We start from the raw sequence: 19761 nt of genomic DNA, 5'->3' as shown, positions 1-19761 counted from the left end.
GGTCGTATGCCTTGCAACCCAGAGCCCCTGGTCAGGAAAACTGAGTTGGGCACAGTAGGCCTCGGCCCTCATGGACTGTCGTGCCGCAGGGTTTGGCTTTTTTACTCCCACTTAAGCCACAGACGTTAGATCTACTCTCTCTCTCTCTCTCTCAGATCGCTGTCTTATGAATGGAGAATTTGAAATCACCAGAATCAAATCTGTCAACCGATTTGAAAATTGTTATTTACAATTTACATTAATTGCCAAGTTACTTTGACACATTTTATGTGTTTGCCTAAAAAAGATTATGTGTTTTTTTCATTTGTTGGGGGGGAGGGGGGGGGGGCTCTTTATACATGCAGTTCGAAAGGGGCGCAATTTTTCCCTTTTGCACGGAGTGGTTCATAAGCTAAATCCGGCCCTGTTCTTAGCCTATGGTCCGCGAATTGCTAGTAAAAATTAATCTTGGATTTGGGGGCGAAAACTATTTTATTTTTGTATCATTTCATCCATATTGTGTAAGTTTGAACCTACACAATGTTGCATATTGTGTAAGTTTATGCAACATTTTAACTCTGTTCTACAGTAAGATTTTATAACGGTGAGTTACAATCATACTGAAATTTGTGTTAAGTGGTGACCTTCGTTTGTATGATGATTATCTTAAGGTGATGAAATCCCAATGTGAAAACATCGCAGACATTCAGATTGGATTGCTTGATGAAAGTAGTCCAGTACTTAGGGAAAAGGCACTAAAACTCCTTCTTCCTTTTCATTCCATTTATCTTTGTGATACAGCATTCTGAACTTAGTCATCAAAAATAGTTGAAACTGCCTATTAAACTTGAACGCTCCAATGAGACTGCCGTTGACCTTTTTGGAGCCAAATGTAGAAAAAATTTCAAATGAAGTGCAAGATCAGAGAAGCCATTGAAGTCTATGTCACTCAGTAAGAAAGCACCTTTCATATACTGAAGAAATGCTTCAAATAGTTCCGGAGGTTGCCTCGAACATATAAACACATAAAAATCTGCCCTCTCTCTTTATAATATTAGTACAGATAAATAAGGTGAATAGATGAGTATACTGTGTACCTGTTTAAGAGACTTTTTTTTTCCTCTGACATTTTGACTCAGCTATGCAAGCATTGCGTTTGAAATTTTAGCTGAAATAAGTTGGACTTCAAAAAAGAAGGAGTTCTGGTGGTCCTAGAAAGAAGTGTGCTCCATTTGCCGAACCCAGCTGGTGCAATTAAAACTAAACGGCCGTGAAGCTACAAAGATGTGTGTGTGTGGGGGGGGGGGCTTTGAGGTGCCATGCTCTAAAAGTTTAACAACATACAAAGATGTTTGTATATACATAATTGTAAGGGTTTCAATAGGGGATGGTTCGTTGCTTCTGAGAGAAATATATCAATATTAACAGCCATCATTTAACTGTGATTTTTAAAAGTAATCATCCACAGTAGTGTACAATAAATCTGTTAGGTATAAAACATTTTTTTTATGATTGTAATGTTTTATGAGGCTCAAAAGAATCTTTGTGTTCGGCAGTTGCTGATTCATAGTTTCATTAAAATATTTAAAGTACTTCCGATTTAGCAATATGTATTCCTAAGTTCACTTGACCGTAAATTGAACCTCACTATTTGTTTCGTTATTCCTCATTTGCATCCTTCTAGAAACATTGAGAAATTGAGTGAAGGACGGGAGCCGTCACGTGGGGTTTTAGATGCCTTTGTAAGAATGAAAATGTAAAAGTTTTGCAAAAGCTGTCTTATCTAGTGGACTCTAACGAAGAGGATTAAGGAATTTTTCCGCTCATTTCTAAGGGGATAGATACCCTTTGGCAAATTTAGTCCAGCTTTTTAATAATTTTGTTCATTGTTAAGTGTAGAACAGTGAGGTAGTCGGGGAAGACAGCCTCTTCTCCACTTTTTCGCTTTAATTCAATGATCCGTTCTGCATTTTAATTTCATTATGTTTTTTTAATTTTTAAAAACTTAATTCCCAACTTTCTTCCAAGACTAGACCAATAGTGCAGAATATTTCACGGGGAAATTCTCCTAAGTTTTAAATTGTATTGCAATTTTTCATTAACTTTCGATTTGAATTTCAAGGTTCTAATAGATTTCTAGAAAATAATCCATACCTATGTTATTAAAACAGCTTTCTTCTATCAGTAGTAATCAAACAAGCAGTTATAACTATTGTCAACTTTTATCTTCGAGTTCTTTTTAATCCAGTTTTTACGCATAATATCCCCAAACGAACGAACCAATTATTAAAAGCAGTATTGCGTTTCCATTACATATCCTGTTCCAAAATGGTTTTTCTACAATGGCATCAGCTGCAAGATTTGCCTCCTCTTGAGCTCCGATTTCGACGTGCTCAATATCATCTTTGTTGTCGGAGATCCCGCAAACAAAGTACAGGAATTTCTTCCATGCTGGTCTTTCCGAAAGATCTAGAAGTAAAATAAAACAAAAAGATATGTAATGGTAGACACTACATATGCTATTCAAATAAACAGACGTTACATTTCTTGAAGTAAAAAAAACTTCAAGAAATGTATTTTATTTGGAATGAACAGAAGTTTGGGTCTCGTTTGAAAACATCTAGTCGTTACATCCAGATAAAATGAGTGCACAGGAACGTCCCGTTTTCGAAAACAATAGAACTTCATCAAATCCGGGAACAAAGATGATAACATGTCGCACGAAAGGGGAGAAAATGTTTAACTAGAAGAAAACAAAATCTCTTCTGCCTTCCTGCTAAGAAAGAGGAGAACATTAAAGAATTCCTTCTTTCTTTGGAGGAAGGGAGAAAACTTTAACTTTAAATTCATTATTTTGAAAAAAAAAAAGATAATTTTTTAAACGAATTTTGAAGATAGAAATCACAAAAGTACTCTAAATTAACTCATCCTTTGAGAAAACATTAGCTTTATGAAAACTAATTTTTGAATTGCATCTTACCTTTATCCTCTTCTATTTTTTCTTCCTTAAATTTTTTTATGGGTTCTTGAATGATCACAACTGATACTGGCTTTTCCTTCTTCATTTCAGCTTTAAAAGTATCATCAAAACCTAAATTTGACTCCCCTATATTTTCATCTTTGATTTCGGACAGAATTTGCTTTTTAGTTATTTCTGTTCTAATGGTTCTGCTAAATCGATTCCAAAAAGTCAATCTGTGAAGCTGTGAAAAAAATGTGATTGTTGTCAGAAGATTATAAAGTAAAAAATAAAATAATAGTTTAAAAAACTAAAAAAAACACGCTTTCGTAGCAAAACGAACAAAAAAGTGAAAAATAATCTTTGGTTGATGGTAGTTGACTAATCACTTAATTTTAATTTAATACAAAAAAAGCGTGGGGTGCTGTCTATTTGCATTTTTGCTTGGAAAACAAATGGAAGAAATTCAAGACAACTGATAAGAAGCCCCCACGCTTTTGTTGTATTACATTAAAATTAAGTGATTGGTCAACTACTGTCAACCAAAGATTATTTTTCACTTTTTTGTTCATTTTGCTACGAAAGCGTGTTTTTTTAGTTTTTTAAACTATTATTTTATTTTATTTTATTTTTTATTTATTTATTTTGTGTGATATATGAAAATTTGTATCAGATTTGGACTCAATTGACGAAATTATTTATAAAACGAGTGCGAGGTAATATCTTAAAAGTTAAGACAAGGGCACCCTGATGGGAAGCTACCGTGAGTCATCGATGTATGTTTGCGGAAATCTTATTAAAATAACTTTGAAAATTTGAAATGCTGCATTTGAATAAAAGTTTTGTTCAACAATGGTCTGATCAGCAATGAATTTCCAATTGAAGGCTCACCTAAATTTTGGCATAAAATTAGTTAAAAACAATTATATTTCCTGTTATAATTACCTTGGAACATTGGAACAAATTTTGTCTGATGCAGAAAAATTAAAGGTTTTTGTAGATATTTTTAAATAATTTTTGCGAGCATTTTTTAACGTATTTTTTAAATTTTTTCCTTTTTCACATTATTGGATTTATGCCAAAATATTGATTAAAATTGGAGGAAACTAACAATTAAAAGAGTTAATTAATTAATTTGATTATAGAATATTGCATTGTCATCGGGTCTGAGGTCGCGTGCCAAATTTCAAAAGAATACGATCGCAGGAAGTGGGCAAAATTTGAGCTGCAAGATTCCGTTACAAGATACATACTCATACATACATACATACATACAGGTGAAGCTAATAAAAGCGTGTTAATAAAAATAGGTTAATTTCCAAAACCGTATTACGTGTACATATGCTGACTTTATCAATATTTATTTTTCTCTGGAAATTTGAATTGCTCTTTTTTGTACATTATGAATCGCAGTGAAAGATGTTCAAACACTAGGTTAGCTAAAAAATACAGAAGCATTCTTACACCCTCTGTTTTTTTTTTTTTTTTTTTTTTTGGAAAACGTTGCCATTTTTTACGCTTAGCATTTCTTCTACGAAAATTTGGGGATTTTTGAAAATGAAAGTAACGCATGACTCATGGAAAATAATGTATTTGTTTATGACATGGCGTTAGTTCAAATGTATGAAGTTAAAATTATATCCATGTCTGAAGTTCAAGAACTTAATCCCGTTATTTACTGGATTTTTGCAAGTTTCGCTCTATCTTAACTGCACGTCGTTCAGTTTTATGTACCAATAGCGCATCGAGAAATTTCCTTTGCCCCCTCCAGAAGGGAATTTCTCGCTACTCTACTGGTAGATAGATTTTGATTGAATCGAAAACAAGCCATTTGAATATACTCTTAAATGTTGATGTCCATCACTGAAAACATTCATTCAAAGTTTCGCTTTACAATTTCATCAATCAAAACAACGTCTGAGCAAAGTTAAGCCGGATTTTTTTATAATCCTGGAAGATTGCTATGTTTTATTGATCCAGAATAAGTTATTCAGCTTCTAGAAAGTCTTGATTTGAAAGCTTTTCGTTAAACCTGTTCCTTGAACCAAAGTTGTTAAAATTTATGAAGAACTTCTTGACAGAATTAGAGGCACTATAAACCGAAACTTTATTTTATTACAACAAATATTTCCTTTTGATGTAATTCCTTTTTAAGGAAGAATGCTTTTTATGTTGGAAGCATGTCATGTTTCATGTTTATTTAAACAAAATCTGTCATACATAAGTAAGAATTTGAGATTACGTTCTACACTTACATGAATTTTATCAATGGGCTGCGTTAGGAAAGAAACCACGAAAGTTACTGCACAAGATATGAGGAACAAAATGATGCCGAAGTGTAAGTAATGGACTTTTGAAATAATGTCCGGTCGAGGGTCTGGCAAGCCGGATGAACAACTAGGAACAGTGTAAGAAAATTCCCATCCAAATCGGACCAAACCTACAATAAGGCCGACCATTAATCCCCAGAAAGCACCCTAAAAAGAAAAGGAAACATAATATTTTGTTAGTTCAACCTCAGAAATAAAATATTTTGTTTTTTGACATGTGTGTGTACTAGTTATTAAGTTGCTTTGCGCTCTTTAAAAGACGAATACGTTTTACTCATGATTTTTGTAGAACATCGCAATTTTTGTAAATCATGTTACTTTCTAGTCATCGCTAGATTACTAATTTTATGAAAGAAGCTTCAACTAGACATTCGGAAACAGGCACCGGTTGCGCCGGTGCCACCGCAAGCGGTCGAAACGGTTGAGTTCCTAATTCGCAACTCCAGTGCTCGAATACGCTACCTTGCGGTGATTTATAAAAACTGCCGGGAAAACTAAAACATTGCCACGTTGCGTTCCACGTATGTCTGCTGAAGTAAACACAGGCAGTTTCTTCTGAGTATTTATTAACGCAATCGATGTGTCTTAGTTTGCTTTCAGCTACGGAAATTAATTCGTCCCTGTAGTAGTATTCTCGAGCTTCTCAAAATAATGTTAGTTTTCATTATTTCCTTCTAAAATATGAGTTGATTGAGAAATGGTGAAAGCGAAAATTCTGAATTAACAAACTTGGATAACGTTATACAAGGTAAAAATTTTTATTGTTTTGTATGAATTTGTAAGAATATGGGTTTTTTTTAAATCTTAAATTAATTAAAGCTAACCATATTTTACAGCCAGCATTTAGTTCGAATGGACAGTATGCAAAATATTTTCTTGAATATATTATCGTAGAACAAAATGAAAAATGTTTAACCGAGAAAGAAATTACTTTATTCCTTTTATTCTCCGCTGAAAGGTTTCGCCAAATTTGTTTAGGGTTATAGTTTTAGTATTGTGCAAGCAAAGTAGCCTTGGCGAGATTTCGCGTTTTTAGTTAAACAATTTTTAATTTTTATTATGAGTGGAATAAAATGGTAGTAAGATTACAGAATTCAATAAGTAAAAAGAAATAATGGTCAATCAAACTGAAAAGAAAACTACCACCATATATCCGTGAGAATTTTGTTGATGATTTGCATAACATGACATAATTAAATCGTAACTCAGAAATTAGAAAAATTGAAACAGAAAATTTTTAAATTAACCGATTCGGGAATTCGAGTGAAATAACTCAGCTACAAATGTAAAACAATAAGCGCTAGCCAAGCAAGGCAAAAAAGTATCATCTTCTTTCGATTATAATTTGTAATGTCATATTGAATTTTCTAGCATTAATTGTTATTCTTGTCAGGCCACAATTATTATTTAGTTTTATCAAGAAGTGATAAATATCGAATTCAACATCGTGGAAATAGCTGCTTAAAACTACGAACTACGTAGTTTGCATTAATCTTTGACGTTGAGTAATGCTTCTTGAATTCTCATTTCTTTCTACGTGGGTCAGAATATCCACAAGACTTTGAAAATTAATTTAAAAAGAATAAAGCAAAAAAATCATACATACGAACAAAAATCACAACACTTTTAGCATTTTCTTCGTTACCACATGCGTTTGTTTTAGTTTTTCCTCCGCCATTAGACAGTGACTGCAGTGCCCCCTATAGTTCGCTGGAGTTGCGAATTGAAAGCACATTGTGACTTGATTGTTTCCGAACGCTTGCGGTGGCACCGGTGCCTGTTTCCGAACGTAGCCATAGAGATGGTTCGCAGATAAATGGAAAAGTTTCGAGAGAGGCTTAAAAAAATCTTAAGTATTGAACGAAACCATCAAGTATAAATTTTAAAACATAACAAATCATGAATAAGATGTAGAGCACACTTTTAAAACTACGGGTTGCATATGGCACCTTTTAGGATGAAACGTTGCAGCACCAATAGTATCTTCTGAATAGTGCCATAGGGAGCCAACTGGCACCCTTAATGAGCTAAGTGAAATGGTAACATATTTTCACGGTTAGCAGAACCACCTAACAATACTTTAACTAATTTCTTGCTCCAGTCAAAAAAATAAATAAATAAATAGATCTAAGGATCAACGAAAATAATAACAGACGTCATTTTCAAAATAAAATACACAAGTTGTAATATTTTATGGTTTATCAAAAATGGATATTTTTACCGTCTATGGGTTCTTAGGTACATATGCACATGCAACCGGGCCGAAAAAACTCAATATTCATTTGGGGGTGAGTAAAATGGAAATTCAGGCCGAAATTCGAGGGAAATTTTTTCACGATTACAATAATTCCTTTGCTATGAAAAAGGAAGTAAAAAGAAGGAAGAAAATAAAAAATGTAACCTTACTTGTTCATTGATTCTCTTAAACATGATGGCTAAGATATAAACTGCACAAACAGGAGGAGCTAGATATGCCGTCACACTTTGTATGTAATGGAATAATTGACTGTTCTGGGCTGACTGAATTATAGGTATCCACACGATACTCACAACAACCAGGAAAAGGACAAACACCCTGGAAATAGTTTTTTAAAAACTTACCTATTTGAACATTGCTTTATACAGGTTTATAGTTCGTCACATGCAGAGTTCATAAGAAAAAGAGAGAAAAATCAAAATATTTGTGATACAGGATCAATTCTCTTTTAACTGATGATGCTCACGTTTTCAATTTTGGAAAGTTTATGTTTAAGCGATTTTTTTTTTTTTTTTTTTTGTAGACACATTTAATATCATCATTTATTTTGAAAAACTCTTAAGATATGAGCGAAAAAAAGATTAAATAAATAAAATTTCTCTTTCTGTTGATAAGAACAACTTTATTTTTTCCGTTAAAAGTTAATACCACTTTGTTCATAGAAAACGCACCTTCCAACTATGAGAAGTTCTGTTTCTGAAGCTTCTTTTCTCATTCGCCTCCATATATCCATGGTGAAAATTGTTGAACTACTGTTGAAAATTGACGTTAAAGAACTCATTAATGCCGCCAGCATAACGGATATCATTAAACCACGAGCACCTTTGAAAATAAAAGCAAGGTTACATCATTTTGATTGAAGATAGAATGTAACATAATTTCATTGCAAAGAAAACTTATGAAGAATAAAAAAGAAACGCATGAATGTTTATACAACAGTGTTGTAACTTTTTGTAGGGAAATCATTGAGTAGGCAAGAAGCTCTAATTTTACAATTACTCATTGTGTCAATTACTTACAGCTATGTTACAATCTGCAAGACAAGTTGGGCTCTAATTTTTTAACAGTGGGAATTTGGGAGAGACTGAACTGCAGGTTTGGCAGCTCCGATAATTATTCCTTTAAACAGAGTAACCAACTGCTATATGTTGCGATGTTTGTCAAAGTCTCTCAAAACATCTCAGCTTTGCTGACAAAGTTATGGTTCAATAGGCAACCAGTTATTAAAAATTAAGTTCTGTTAAAAACTGTTGAGAAATCTGCAATGTCTTCTAAATGTATGCGTACGTGAATTATGCCCTTTTTCATTGGCGTAAAGGAAAATAAAATATAGGCAGTGGCGGATACAGCCGGCGGGCAACCGGGCATTTGCCCGGTGGGCCGGTCATGCTTTGGGCCGATCAACTAACAGCAAAGTATTTCGGGCCTGTCTACTAACAGCAAAAAGTAAATCTTGCACGGATGTGTATAGAATAACGCAAATTCGCAAAACACAGCCTCAGCTCCTCTTTACGCATGGATTAAAGCTTGCGGGTGGAGGGAGGCAGGACCGTTACCAAGAGGGGGGGAGGGGGAATTTCTGAAATGGGGCTGCACAGGGCCTGATTACCACACAGGCTGACTAGGCCTAGGACTGGGGCCCCATGTTCCTAAGGGGCTCCACATTTTTCAAAGAATTATTCATAGTATTGCAACGATTGGAAAAATACATGTATTTAAAAAAAATATGACTTATTAATTGGAATAAACTTCTTTGAAGGGGAATTTTTAATCATTCTGCCAGTAACGAATTTCCTTGATCACGATTATGAGGGGGCCCAAAGGGGATTCATAAACGCACATAAGTGATTTATACATAGTTGTGTGATTATACAAAAGTGCATTCGTGCTTTAAAAATGTAAATCAATCACAGCATAAGGGGGCCTCCAAATTAATGTGGACCTAGAGCCTTACTTTTAGTTGTTCGGGCTCTGGGCTGCCAATATATTTTTAGTGGTATAATAAAAATTAAATGAATAAATTTAAAAAAAAAAAAAAAACAGGGAAACCTTAGCGGTCGTAAAAAGTTAAAATACTTTTTTTTTTTTTTTTTTGACGCTTTTATTTATAAATGACAATTCAAATTGCTCTAAAATTCAACTTACAACAAGGGCCGACGTGAGGTCATGTCAGCTTAGTTGGAGAATAGGGACCCGGCTCTTAATTGAGCTCGTGCAGAGGGTAAAATATCCTAATGGTGAAAGGTGTAGAAGGGGGCCTGTGAAAAACATTGACCTATGTCATTTTTTTCCCTTTTTGCTCTCGGCGACCCTGTTTATAACAATTGGAATAAAAGTGACACAATATTTTTTTCCGAAAAAATTATTTAAAAAAATGCAATTGTAAAATTGAGGAGCATGAAAGGCTCTACATCATTAAGATTATCAAATTATAGGCCAAATGCCGCCGAAATGTGAGTTTCAAACATTTTTTGACAAAACATAAAGTATTCTGTACGCTGCCTGTTTCAGGCCCCTCAGTTTGAAAAGGAAATAAGTTGATAAAACCCAACGTCGAAAGAATTCCGGTGGTCCCCAGAACCTCCCCCCTCCTAATATCATCGAAGATCGTGTAAAATTTAAATTTTTAGGCTTCAATTTTGAATAATTTCATAAGAGAACAGCCGAACCCACTCCCGCCAACGCCATAACATGGAATTTCAGTTTCGAAAATTTGTTGTAGGAAAGCACTCGAACCTCTCCCATTTTTTTAAACATTTACAAAGATGGTCTAAAACTGGGTTTTTAACTTAACAGTTTCAAAAAATTTCTGGGAAAGTGCCCCGTTCCATCCTCTCTCTCGGCATCATCAATGAAGAACGTTTTAAATCTCGCTTTTAGTGCTTCAATTTCGAAAATTTTCCGGGGTGAGCCTCCGGAAAACTCCTTTTCCTAACATCACTGAAGGTCAGCAAAAATTTCGTTTTTGGAACTTAACTTTCGAGTAACTGCCGGTGCCCTAGTCTTTACCAACATAGGCGGATTTAGGCTGTGAATTCTGGGGGTGTAACAAAAAAGCAGTGGCTTAGCTAGGGAGGGGCGGAGAGGGTGGTCCGCCTGGGGCGGCGATTTAGCACTTTTGGTGTGAAAAAAAAATCAAATAAGGGAATCATACTTTAAATCTAGTACTGGAGGCAAAGGGGAAAAAAAACCGTTTGAAATGTAAGGTTTTGGTATGACTGAACGATCATTTCAGTGTTCAAAGATGTAATATTTCCGTCGTGAGCCCTTGAATCTTCCTCATTCTTAATGTCTTTAAATTGTAAGTCCTTAAATTGTAATTCAACACTTAAATTGTATTTTTAAAACTCAAATTTCGGAAAATATTCAAATATGTAATATTAAATATATTTCTGGAAATATAACATCTGTTTCTGTATATACAGTGGCTCCCAAAAGTGTTCGTACACCTTGAAATTTTGTAGTAAAACCAAAATAACGCAAAACTGAATTTAAATATGAAGCCCAATATTTTTTCACACCATTCTTATGCCATTCTGAATAAAACTCAGTAGTTTTTTTCAAAATATTGCCAGATTTTATTTTTGAAATTTGTCAAAAAATGAAGAGACGGAGAAATAATACGCCACAAAAGTCGTCGTACACTCAAATTTTTTCGAATAAATTCATGATTAAAACTATCATATGTCATTTTTTTATTATTTTTGCATTGTGTTGACCCTTAAAAGTCATTTGGCTTTAATTTTTTGTTTATTTATTCCTTAATATTGTGCTTATTACTTTAAAATAACTGGTATTTGAAAAACACCACAAACACCATTCGAAATTTGAATTGTTTACTCACAGTAGCGGTAAATTGGTTTGAAATGTCTCTAAATTAGGTAATTTATACCATTCTATAGTGAAGTGCTTGATAAAATGCTTTAAAGACAATAATGGGATCGAAAACACGGTAAGAAAAGGTCAATTGGCAAAGTTAACAATGCGTGATCGGAGGTTTACAGTTAAAAAAATTATGAAAAATACACATTTGAGTGCTGAAAAAATTTCTGCAGAATTTAATGAAACATTTTACGTTTAATTTTCACTTAAAATTGTTCGCCAAGTTCTCTGATTAACTGGATTAAATGGGACCTCTTCCTGCAGAAATTTTATTGTTCGTGCGAATAACAGTAAGCTTACGCTTTCCGTCACAAAATCAATGATAAATAAGCTCAAAACGTTTTGGAACAACGTCTTACTTATAGATGAAAATAAATTTAACATTTTTGGTTAAATTGTTGTATAATTGTAAATAAAAGAAAAAATGAGGAATTTAATCTGAAGAACTTAGTTGGATCAGTTAATCAGGACGGTGAAAGTGTTTTAGTGTGAGGGTGCATTACAGCATCAGGACTTGGAAATTTGGAATTTTTTGATTAAATAATGAATCATGCTGTTCATTTAAATATTTTAAAAAGCAATTTTAAACTATTAACCCAAAATTTGGTAATCGGAAACAACTTTGTTTTTTTATCGAGATAACGATAATAAGCACACGTTTGCGTTTGGTGCCTCAAAAATTGTCCTTAAGCTTAGAAATACCCCCTCAATCTCCAGATTTGAACTTAATGTAACATATTTAGAGATATCTGGGGTCTAGATTACGAAAATACAGCTTTGAAACGAAAATAGAGCTAGAAACAGTAAGACTGAAACTGGGGTTGAACACTTACTCAGAAATTACGCAAAAAAAAGAAAGAAAAAACAATGAAATATATTCCCAGACGTTTAAAAGCTCTTGTTGATACTGCATGATGTTCTACTAAATAATAACTTTGTAAAAAGTTAGATTATTTACTAATTTTTTGACATTTTTTCAAAGTGTACGAAGACTTTTGTGAGATAAAATTTCCGGCAATTTTTGGTTTTTTATTTTTTAAAAATTATGTTTTAATGTTTTATTAAAAATTTTCATGTAGTTTTGTTAAATATAGATCATAGATCTTATAATAAAATACCTATTCCGAAATATTAATTCTAACCAATGGATAATGGCCTATTTCATTGAAAATCGTAGGTGTACGAACACTTTTGGGAGCCACTGTAAGTATCAAATATATTTCTGTAAAAGTTGTTTCTTTGCCAGTGCTGAATTAATGCAGGGAAAACAAATTATTAGAACTTTGTTACGGAATAAAAGCTGACTCTCTATCGTCCCCAAAGGTTTAAACTGACTTCAGTTTGGATAAAGATTCTGTAAAGAACCCCACTCCCCCAAATGTTACTTTAACTGCAATTTTTGATGTACATTCAGAATATTTCTCCGAGATAGGCGCCTGACCCCGCCCCCTTCATTTTTGTAGGAAGAATACGGATTAAATTAATTTCCCCTAGCTACCTTAAATGAAGTTTTTTATTTTGAGCGATAATTTTCAATGCTTTAATGTATAAGATACGTCTCAATGAAAAGGTGGCAAATAGAGGAACCGCCACGGGCGACAGAAACTGTAGCTACGCCATTGCAATATAGGGGACGGGGAGGGGGATACAGCACTGCAAATGTCGACTAAAGCTGCTATTTTGAGGGCAAAGGCGACTATTTTGATGACAAAAGCGAGTATTTTGCAATCATTTGTAAAATACAGCGACTATTTTAGTAAGTGTAACTAAAATTCATAAAAAAGATTTTTTTATTCCTCCTAGAAGAAAAAAATTGTAAAAAAATTAAAAAATCGCTTTTAAGTTTACCCCCTACTTACCACGAAAAAAAGGGAAAAGTTTTACCGCGTTTAATTTTTGAAAATATTTCTTTTAAAAAGTGGGAAAACGAAATGTAATTAAACATTCACGACCAGAAAAAAAATGTGAAGTTTATATTTTTGTATAAAAAAAGTTTCGTAAAATTTTGTCTCGATCGTAAAAGATCGCAAATTTCGTAATGGTATCGTTTTTGTGAGTGCGATTTTTGTAAATTATTAGTTCGTGCAATCGCGATTTCTGTTTCTCAACTATTTCTTTTTTTATTTTTTTTTACTGTTTTTTTTTTTAATTTCTTTTATTCGTACTATACATTTTTTTTTTTTTTTTAACGAGAGCTAATTTTTTCTAGATCGGAAATATGAATGTGACGGCTCTTTTTGTAAGGTCAGTATTTTACTGTTGACTTTAATCAACAGTGAGACAGTAAGAAAAATATACTAGAATCTGTCAGTGCTGGTTTCTCTCTGGTGTTTACTCGGGTTGGGCTAAAATTTGGAAAATATTTTTTAAAGTTTTCCTTTTTAAAGGTTGTTTGGAGAAAATTTACCCCACGTAGGTCTGTCCCACTTCTTGGCATTAAAATGATATAAAAGCTTTTTTTTTTTTAGGAGACTATTTTAGAATTTTTTTTCTGTATCTGGTAACTGTTTTGGAGACTATTACTCAGATTAAAGGCAACAAAAGCAACTAATTTTAGTAGCGGAACTCAGTGATAGCACTGCCCCGCCCCCTTCAGAAAATTTTGAAATTTTTACAGTGGAAATGTTGGTTTTAAGTTGATTTCAGAGTGATTTTATTGTACTGTTTAGTGCAATGACGTGCAAGGACTTTATATTGTTTTTGAGGAAGTATATCACAATACGTGAAATACACCACCAGCTCAGTCATTTCCAACCGAGGACTGCAGTTTCGTGCTTATTAGCACTCATCAGCCCGGCATAGGAAAGTGACTGAGCTGGAGATGGAAAACCTCTTAAGGAAGCCAAGAGTGCGAAAGAAACTGGTAGCTAATATAGAATTAGCAGACCAGACGAGTGACCGAAGCAATGGTTCGGTTCAACTCGAAGATTGAACGCGAGGCAAGGTATATTCAGTAATATTATTTACTGAATATATCACAATAGCCATATTTTCTGATTTTATTAGCCCCGGTTGTTTCAAAGAAAAAAAAAATGTAACCAATACATACCCAATTACAGAGTATAAATTTATCATATAATACAGCGCTGAAAAATATTAAAGGACTGTTTTTATCTGATTTATGTAATTATTTATCATCTTTCTTTTTTAAATGGAGAAATACTTCTTTTTAATTCGTGTAGCACAATTTCTCTCGCACTGGCGATGCGTGGTGACCGGGTTACACAATAAGCTGCCTATTATTGTATGTTTGGGTTTGCTTTCAAGTAAACTAACTTGCATTTAGCTGTAGAAAAATATAAGTTGTTTTAGGAAATTCTTGAGGAGAAACATATATTTTCTCCTGATAAAATATATTTCATTTAAATTTTCTTTGAAAATCCAACCAAAATTGTTGGGGATGCGGCGCATCCCCGTAAATCCGCCTGTGTTTACCAAAAATAGCTTTTAAGACTTTAATTTGAAAATTTTCTGGAGGATGGCCTCGGAATCTATCTCGACTTAAAATCACCAAAGATCTTCTTCTAAAACTGCGTTTTCAGAGCTAATATATTTTTAAAAATTTCAGAGGAGAGCTCCCGGAACCGCTCTTCATAGCATATACTCGGAGATAATTTAAAATTCTGTTTTTGGATTTCCACTTCCGAAAAATTGCAGCAGGAGAAACTCTGAAACTACGCTCCCTTAACATCGCTAAATATTGCCTAAAATTGAATTTTTAAGACTACAATTTCGAAAATTTTCCGGAGGAGAGGCCCCTTGGACCCCCCTATTTCAGACTCAAAGTTTATCTTTCCATTAAGTTTATACTGCTAATACTTTAATGACTCCCAGAAGCCAGAAAGTTAAGTCCACTTTCTCTCTTTGTATTGATACATGCGTTTGAAAAAAAAATTAAGGTGCTGTAAAACTCGTACCAGACCCCTCCCACCAGGTTTTTGACCTCGTATCGAGTCTGGGGGTCGTCAGCGTATGGCAGTATAAAAAAGGGAATGTTTATGACAGGGCCCAGTAATGTGTGTTTGTGTCGAGGGACCCATCACGTTCTAAGACGGCCCTAGTCTTTCACCCATGAACATCGCTAGAACAGTTTCATAAAACAGGACACTTAAGTTACTTGTTATGACTGCAGAAAAGGACACACTAAACAAGAAGTGTTATCAGTACGGAAATATTCAATCGAGTTCCGGGCATTATGAAAATACTTAAATGGGCAATTACAATCACAAATTTCCCCCAAAATAAGGTTTAGCTAATACTGTATCAATGAGTTCACCATTAAAGCGCAGAAGTGCTCCTATCTGTTAAAATTCGTTTAAATAAAACATATTTGTTAATAATAATTTCCTTATATTTAAGTGATATCCCAATCGTTAGGTAAAATTTAATATCTATAAGAGCTATGGGGCCGCTACATCTCCAAATGCCAGGGCCGATTTTTTCAAACAATCCGCCACTGAATATAGGTCAAGCTACCATTAAAATTTCAGTAGTTCGCTAAATATTTAAAAAAAAAAAAAAACAGTCATGGGACTGCCGACAGAAGTGAAAACTTAATAATACAAAAGAATTTTTTTCCTTTGTATTATTAAGTTGTACGCGCGCGCCCGCGCGTGTGTGTGGTGTGTGTGTTTAATTTTCGTTTAAAACTAATTGTAGTTTCAAAAATTAAAGTTTGATAATTTGTAGATTCAAAATATCGGCTACAGTCTAGTTTTAACTTTTATCAGCAATGCGAGCATCAATTATATACATTTTGGTTGGTCTATTTCTGTTCGTTTATAAAGTAAATATTGATGCAAATATAGGAAAATATTATAAAATAAACTCTTAGTTTGTGTTATCCAGTTTTCCATGTATAGAAACAACAAACAATACACATATTGAATGATACTGCATGCGGGGTTCATTAAAAAAAGATTTAAATTTAAAAAAAAATGATTTAAGTAAAAAAAATCCAATTATTTTATTTTTTCAAATTTATATAGGTCATTCATATTTAATATCATGATTTGTTTACTCCATGATAATCGTCAGAATCTTTATTATATTCTAAAACTGATACTATAAGTTTATGGTAACCAAAATAGGAAATAAAAATTTTTGATTCGAATCTGTTTAAATATCGTTTAAAGACTGCATCAGCTGCACTTCTATACCTCGTTGTGATAAGATTGCAATCATCGAACATCGTTAGATTAAATTCTAAATTAAAAAATTCAATTAATGGTAGATTTTTATCATCTGTCAAGTTGATGTTGAAATCCCCACTCAAAGTCATTCACAAATCATCAAAGCTTTTCTCAATTTTATCTTGAAGCAATGCAAAAGTGTCTTTAGAATAAATAAATAAATTGTCATTCAGAAATTCTCGTATTGCGCTTGAAGACTTATCCGGTGAAATATTAACCGCAACGATAACAATTAGCTGCCCATTTTCAGAGTGGCAATAGCAAACACAATGTCTCACCCCGATATCAGAAACATCGTTTTTTCTCATCTCAAAAAAAACACAGCGCCTAAAGAAGTTTTCACTTCAGAAATATTATATGAGGGTGAGGACCAAACTTACGATGGGCAGCTTGTTCGATCCTTGAGACTGATGCGCTGCCCATCGTGCCACTGAGCCTCGTAATCTTAACGAAAAAATCGCACGTAAAGGAGCAGAGAAGTCGCGCATGCGCTGTATTCTGGTGTTGGCGAGGTGAGGGCTTTTCAGTGTCGTGAAATGAATGGTTTTTTTCCCACCTCAAAATTGCTCAACGCGCCTAAAGAAGTTTTCACTTCAAAAAAGTTAAACATAAAAATGACGACTGGAAATCAAAGCGCGGTCGTCAAAAGGGAATTTTTTGGTGAAAAATGCGACTGACAGCTAATTTCGACTGTGCAGGATACGAAGATTTTGCAAACGACTCATCAGGTATATCAAAGTTTTAGCTTAAGACATAAAGAGTAGGAACAAGGACAAGTCATGGATTTGAAAGTATTTGGGGACTCTTGAACTACCATAATGCTATAAACGCACATGACTTCAAAAGAATTTGCGTAAAAGGTTAACTTAGAGACCATGATGAATATCAAATGACCAAGAACATATATCGTTACAGTGTATTAGTCTAGATTATTCAAAAATTAATGAAGACGATGTCTCTAACATGACAACGAACTTGACTTCATGAAAGACGTAAAACACGACTCTAAGATTAAATTCGGGATAGGCAGTATTTGCATCATAATTCTCTTCTATACATTTCGTGACACTTAATTGGATTAAAACAAGTAACTTCATTTATAGTAGTTTTATAATATCTTTCATCAAACTGCTTTGATCATTTACTATTCATTTAAAATTGCCGAAAAATACTTGCTTGTAAGGTTCTAAGTTAATAATTCGTAAGTATTGTATGTTAGTGATACTTTATTACACATAAAATATGTTTTGTTTTTTTAATCAATTATATATAGATGTGTCATTCAAATATATTAAAATTAATACATTTTTTAAAAACATTGGAATGGTTTTGCACTTTGATCTTCTTGTCAATTTTACTTACAATTATCCAAAAAAAAAAAAAAAAGAACTGACTTAAGGAAACATAATTGACACATGTAATGCATACATTAAAAAAAAAAAAAAAGGAATAAATCATTAAGCTTACCAGCAGGCATCAACTCTAAAACTAATTTCGGGTAGGCAATATTTGTGCACCCTAATTCGCTACCACAAATTTCCTTACACATAATTGGATTGGAGCAAGCAATTTCATCTATAAGAAAAAGTAAAGCAGTCATAGAGTACATGGATAGAATAATGGAGGTTTTGAGTTAATGACTACGCAAATCTTCACTAAACGAAATAATTAGATGTGATAAGTTCTACAAGATATCAAACTATAAAATTAATCATGACAATAAAATTTTAAAAAAGTCATTAATTTATCAATGACATGAGAGCAGTCGCAAGAAATGTGTTTGGCTTTTGATGTAAAATACAGGGTTAGCATAAAGAATATCCTGGTTTAAAAAAAGTATGTTTCATAAACTATTACACTTCCCACAGTACATGATACATAAAACCAAAGATAAACTGTGAAAGTTTTTTTGAACGTAAGTAACTACCTAAATGTGCACGTTCCGCACTAGAGCAGCCAGAAATTCTTTTCGGAAGGGGTTTTTGGTTTCTATAGTCCTTACACGTGTATTAACTATTGTATTAGGATTAGCAACAATGCAAAAACCAAAACCTCCCTGAGGGAAGTACCCCCCCCCCCCCCCCACTCACTTCGCTGCGCCATTGACGTTCCGCAGAGCTGGATTGGGTGTGCAGGTGATGATGATTTACCCTTTATGCGTTTTCCAGCCAGATCCCCAAACGTAACCCCCGTGTGATTATTTTTTTAACACGCTTTTATTAGCTTCACCTGTATGTATGTATGTATGTATCTTGTAACGGAATCTTGCAGCTCGAATTTCGGCCACTTCCTGCGATCGGATTCTTTTGAAATTTGGCACTCGACCTCATAGACCCGATGACAATGCAATATTGTATAATCAAATTAATTAATTAACTCTTTTAATTGTTAGTTTCCTCCAATTTTAATCAATAGTTTGGCATAAATCCAACAATGTGAAAAAGGAAAATTTTTAAAAAAATACATTAAAAAATGTTCGCAAAAATTATTTAAAAATATCTACAAAAACCTTTAATTTTTCTGCATCAGACAAAATTTGTTCCAATGTTTTAAGGTAATTAGAACATGAAATATAATTATTTTTAACTAATTTTATGCCAAGATTTAGGTGAGACTTCAATTGGAAATTCATTGCTGATTAGATCATTGTTGAACAAAACTTTTATTCAAATGCATCTCAAATTTTCGAAGTAATATAATTATGATTTCCGCAAACATACATCGATGACTCACAGTAGCTTCCCATCGGGGTGCCCTTATCTTAACTTTAAGATATTACCGCGCACTCGTTTTATAAATAATTTCGTCGCCTGATAATTCTCCAACATAAAACTATAAAACAGAAAAATAAAATAATAGTTTAAAAAACTAAAAAAACACGATTTCGTAGCAAAATGAACTAAAAAGTGAAAAATAATCTTTGAATGATAGTAGTTGACCAATCACTTAATTTTAATGTAATACAAAAAAGCGTGGGGGGCTTCTTATCAGTTGTCCTGAATTTCTTCCATTTGTTGTCCAAGAAAAAATGTAAATAGACAGCACCCCACGCTTTTTTGTATTACATTAAAATTAAGTGATTGGTCAACTGCTATCATCCAAAGATTATTTTTCACTTTTTAGTTCATTTTGCTACGTTAGCGTGTTTTTTTAGTTTTTTAA

The 19761-nt window shown here is 33.4% G+C and overlaps 1 protein-coding gene across 1 annotated transcript in view; it reads right to left on the bottom strand.

Annotated features, from left to right (window-relative positions):
• Positions 1 to 412: 412 nt before the first annotated feature.
• LOC129222136 (sodium/mannose cotransporter SLC5A10-like) overlaps positions 413 to 19761 on the bottom strand; it is a 79259-nt gene continuing 59910 nt past the window's right edge. Inside the window, exons 10-15 of the mRNA XM_054856590.1 lie at positions 18067 to 18174; positions 8197 to 8347; positions 7675 to 7843; positions 5194 to 5415; positions 2960 to 3182; positions 413 to 2448 (exon numbers count right to left, since the gene is read on the bottom strand). Of these exons, the coding sequence (XP_054712565.1) occupies positions 2231 to 2448; positions 2960 to 3182; positions 5194 to 5415; positions 7675 to 7843; positions 8197 to 8347; positions 18067 to 18174 (1091 nt within the window). The 3' untranslated portion in view covers positions 413 to 2230. The remainder of the gene's footprint in view (positions 2449 to 2959; positions 3183 to 5193; positions 5416 to 7674; positions 7844 to 8196; positions 8348 to 18066; positions 18175 to 19761) is intronic.

Source organism: Uloborus diversus, chromosome 1, assembly GCF_026930045.1.
Source record: "Uloborus diversus isolate 005 chromosome 1, Udiv.v.3.1, whole genome shotgun sequence".
In the NCBI taxonomy this organism is placed as follows: Eukaryota; Metazoa; Arthropoda; class Arachnida; order Araneae; family Uloboridae; genus Uloborus; species Uloborus diversus.
This window is presented reverse-complemented; position numbering and strand designations above follow the sequence as displayed.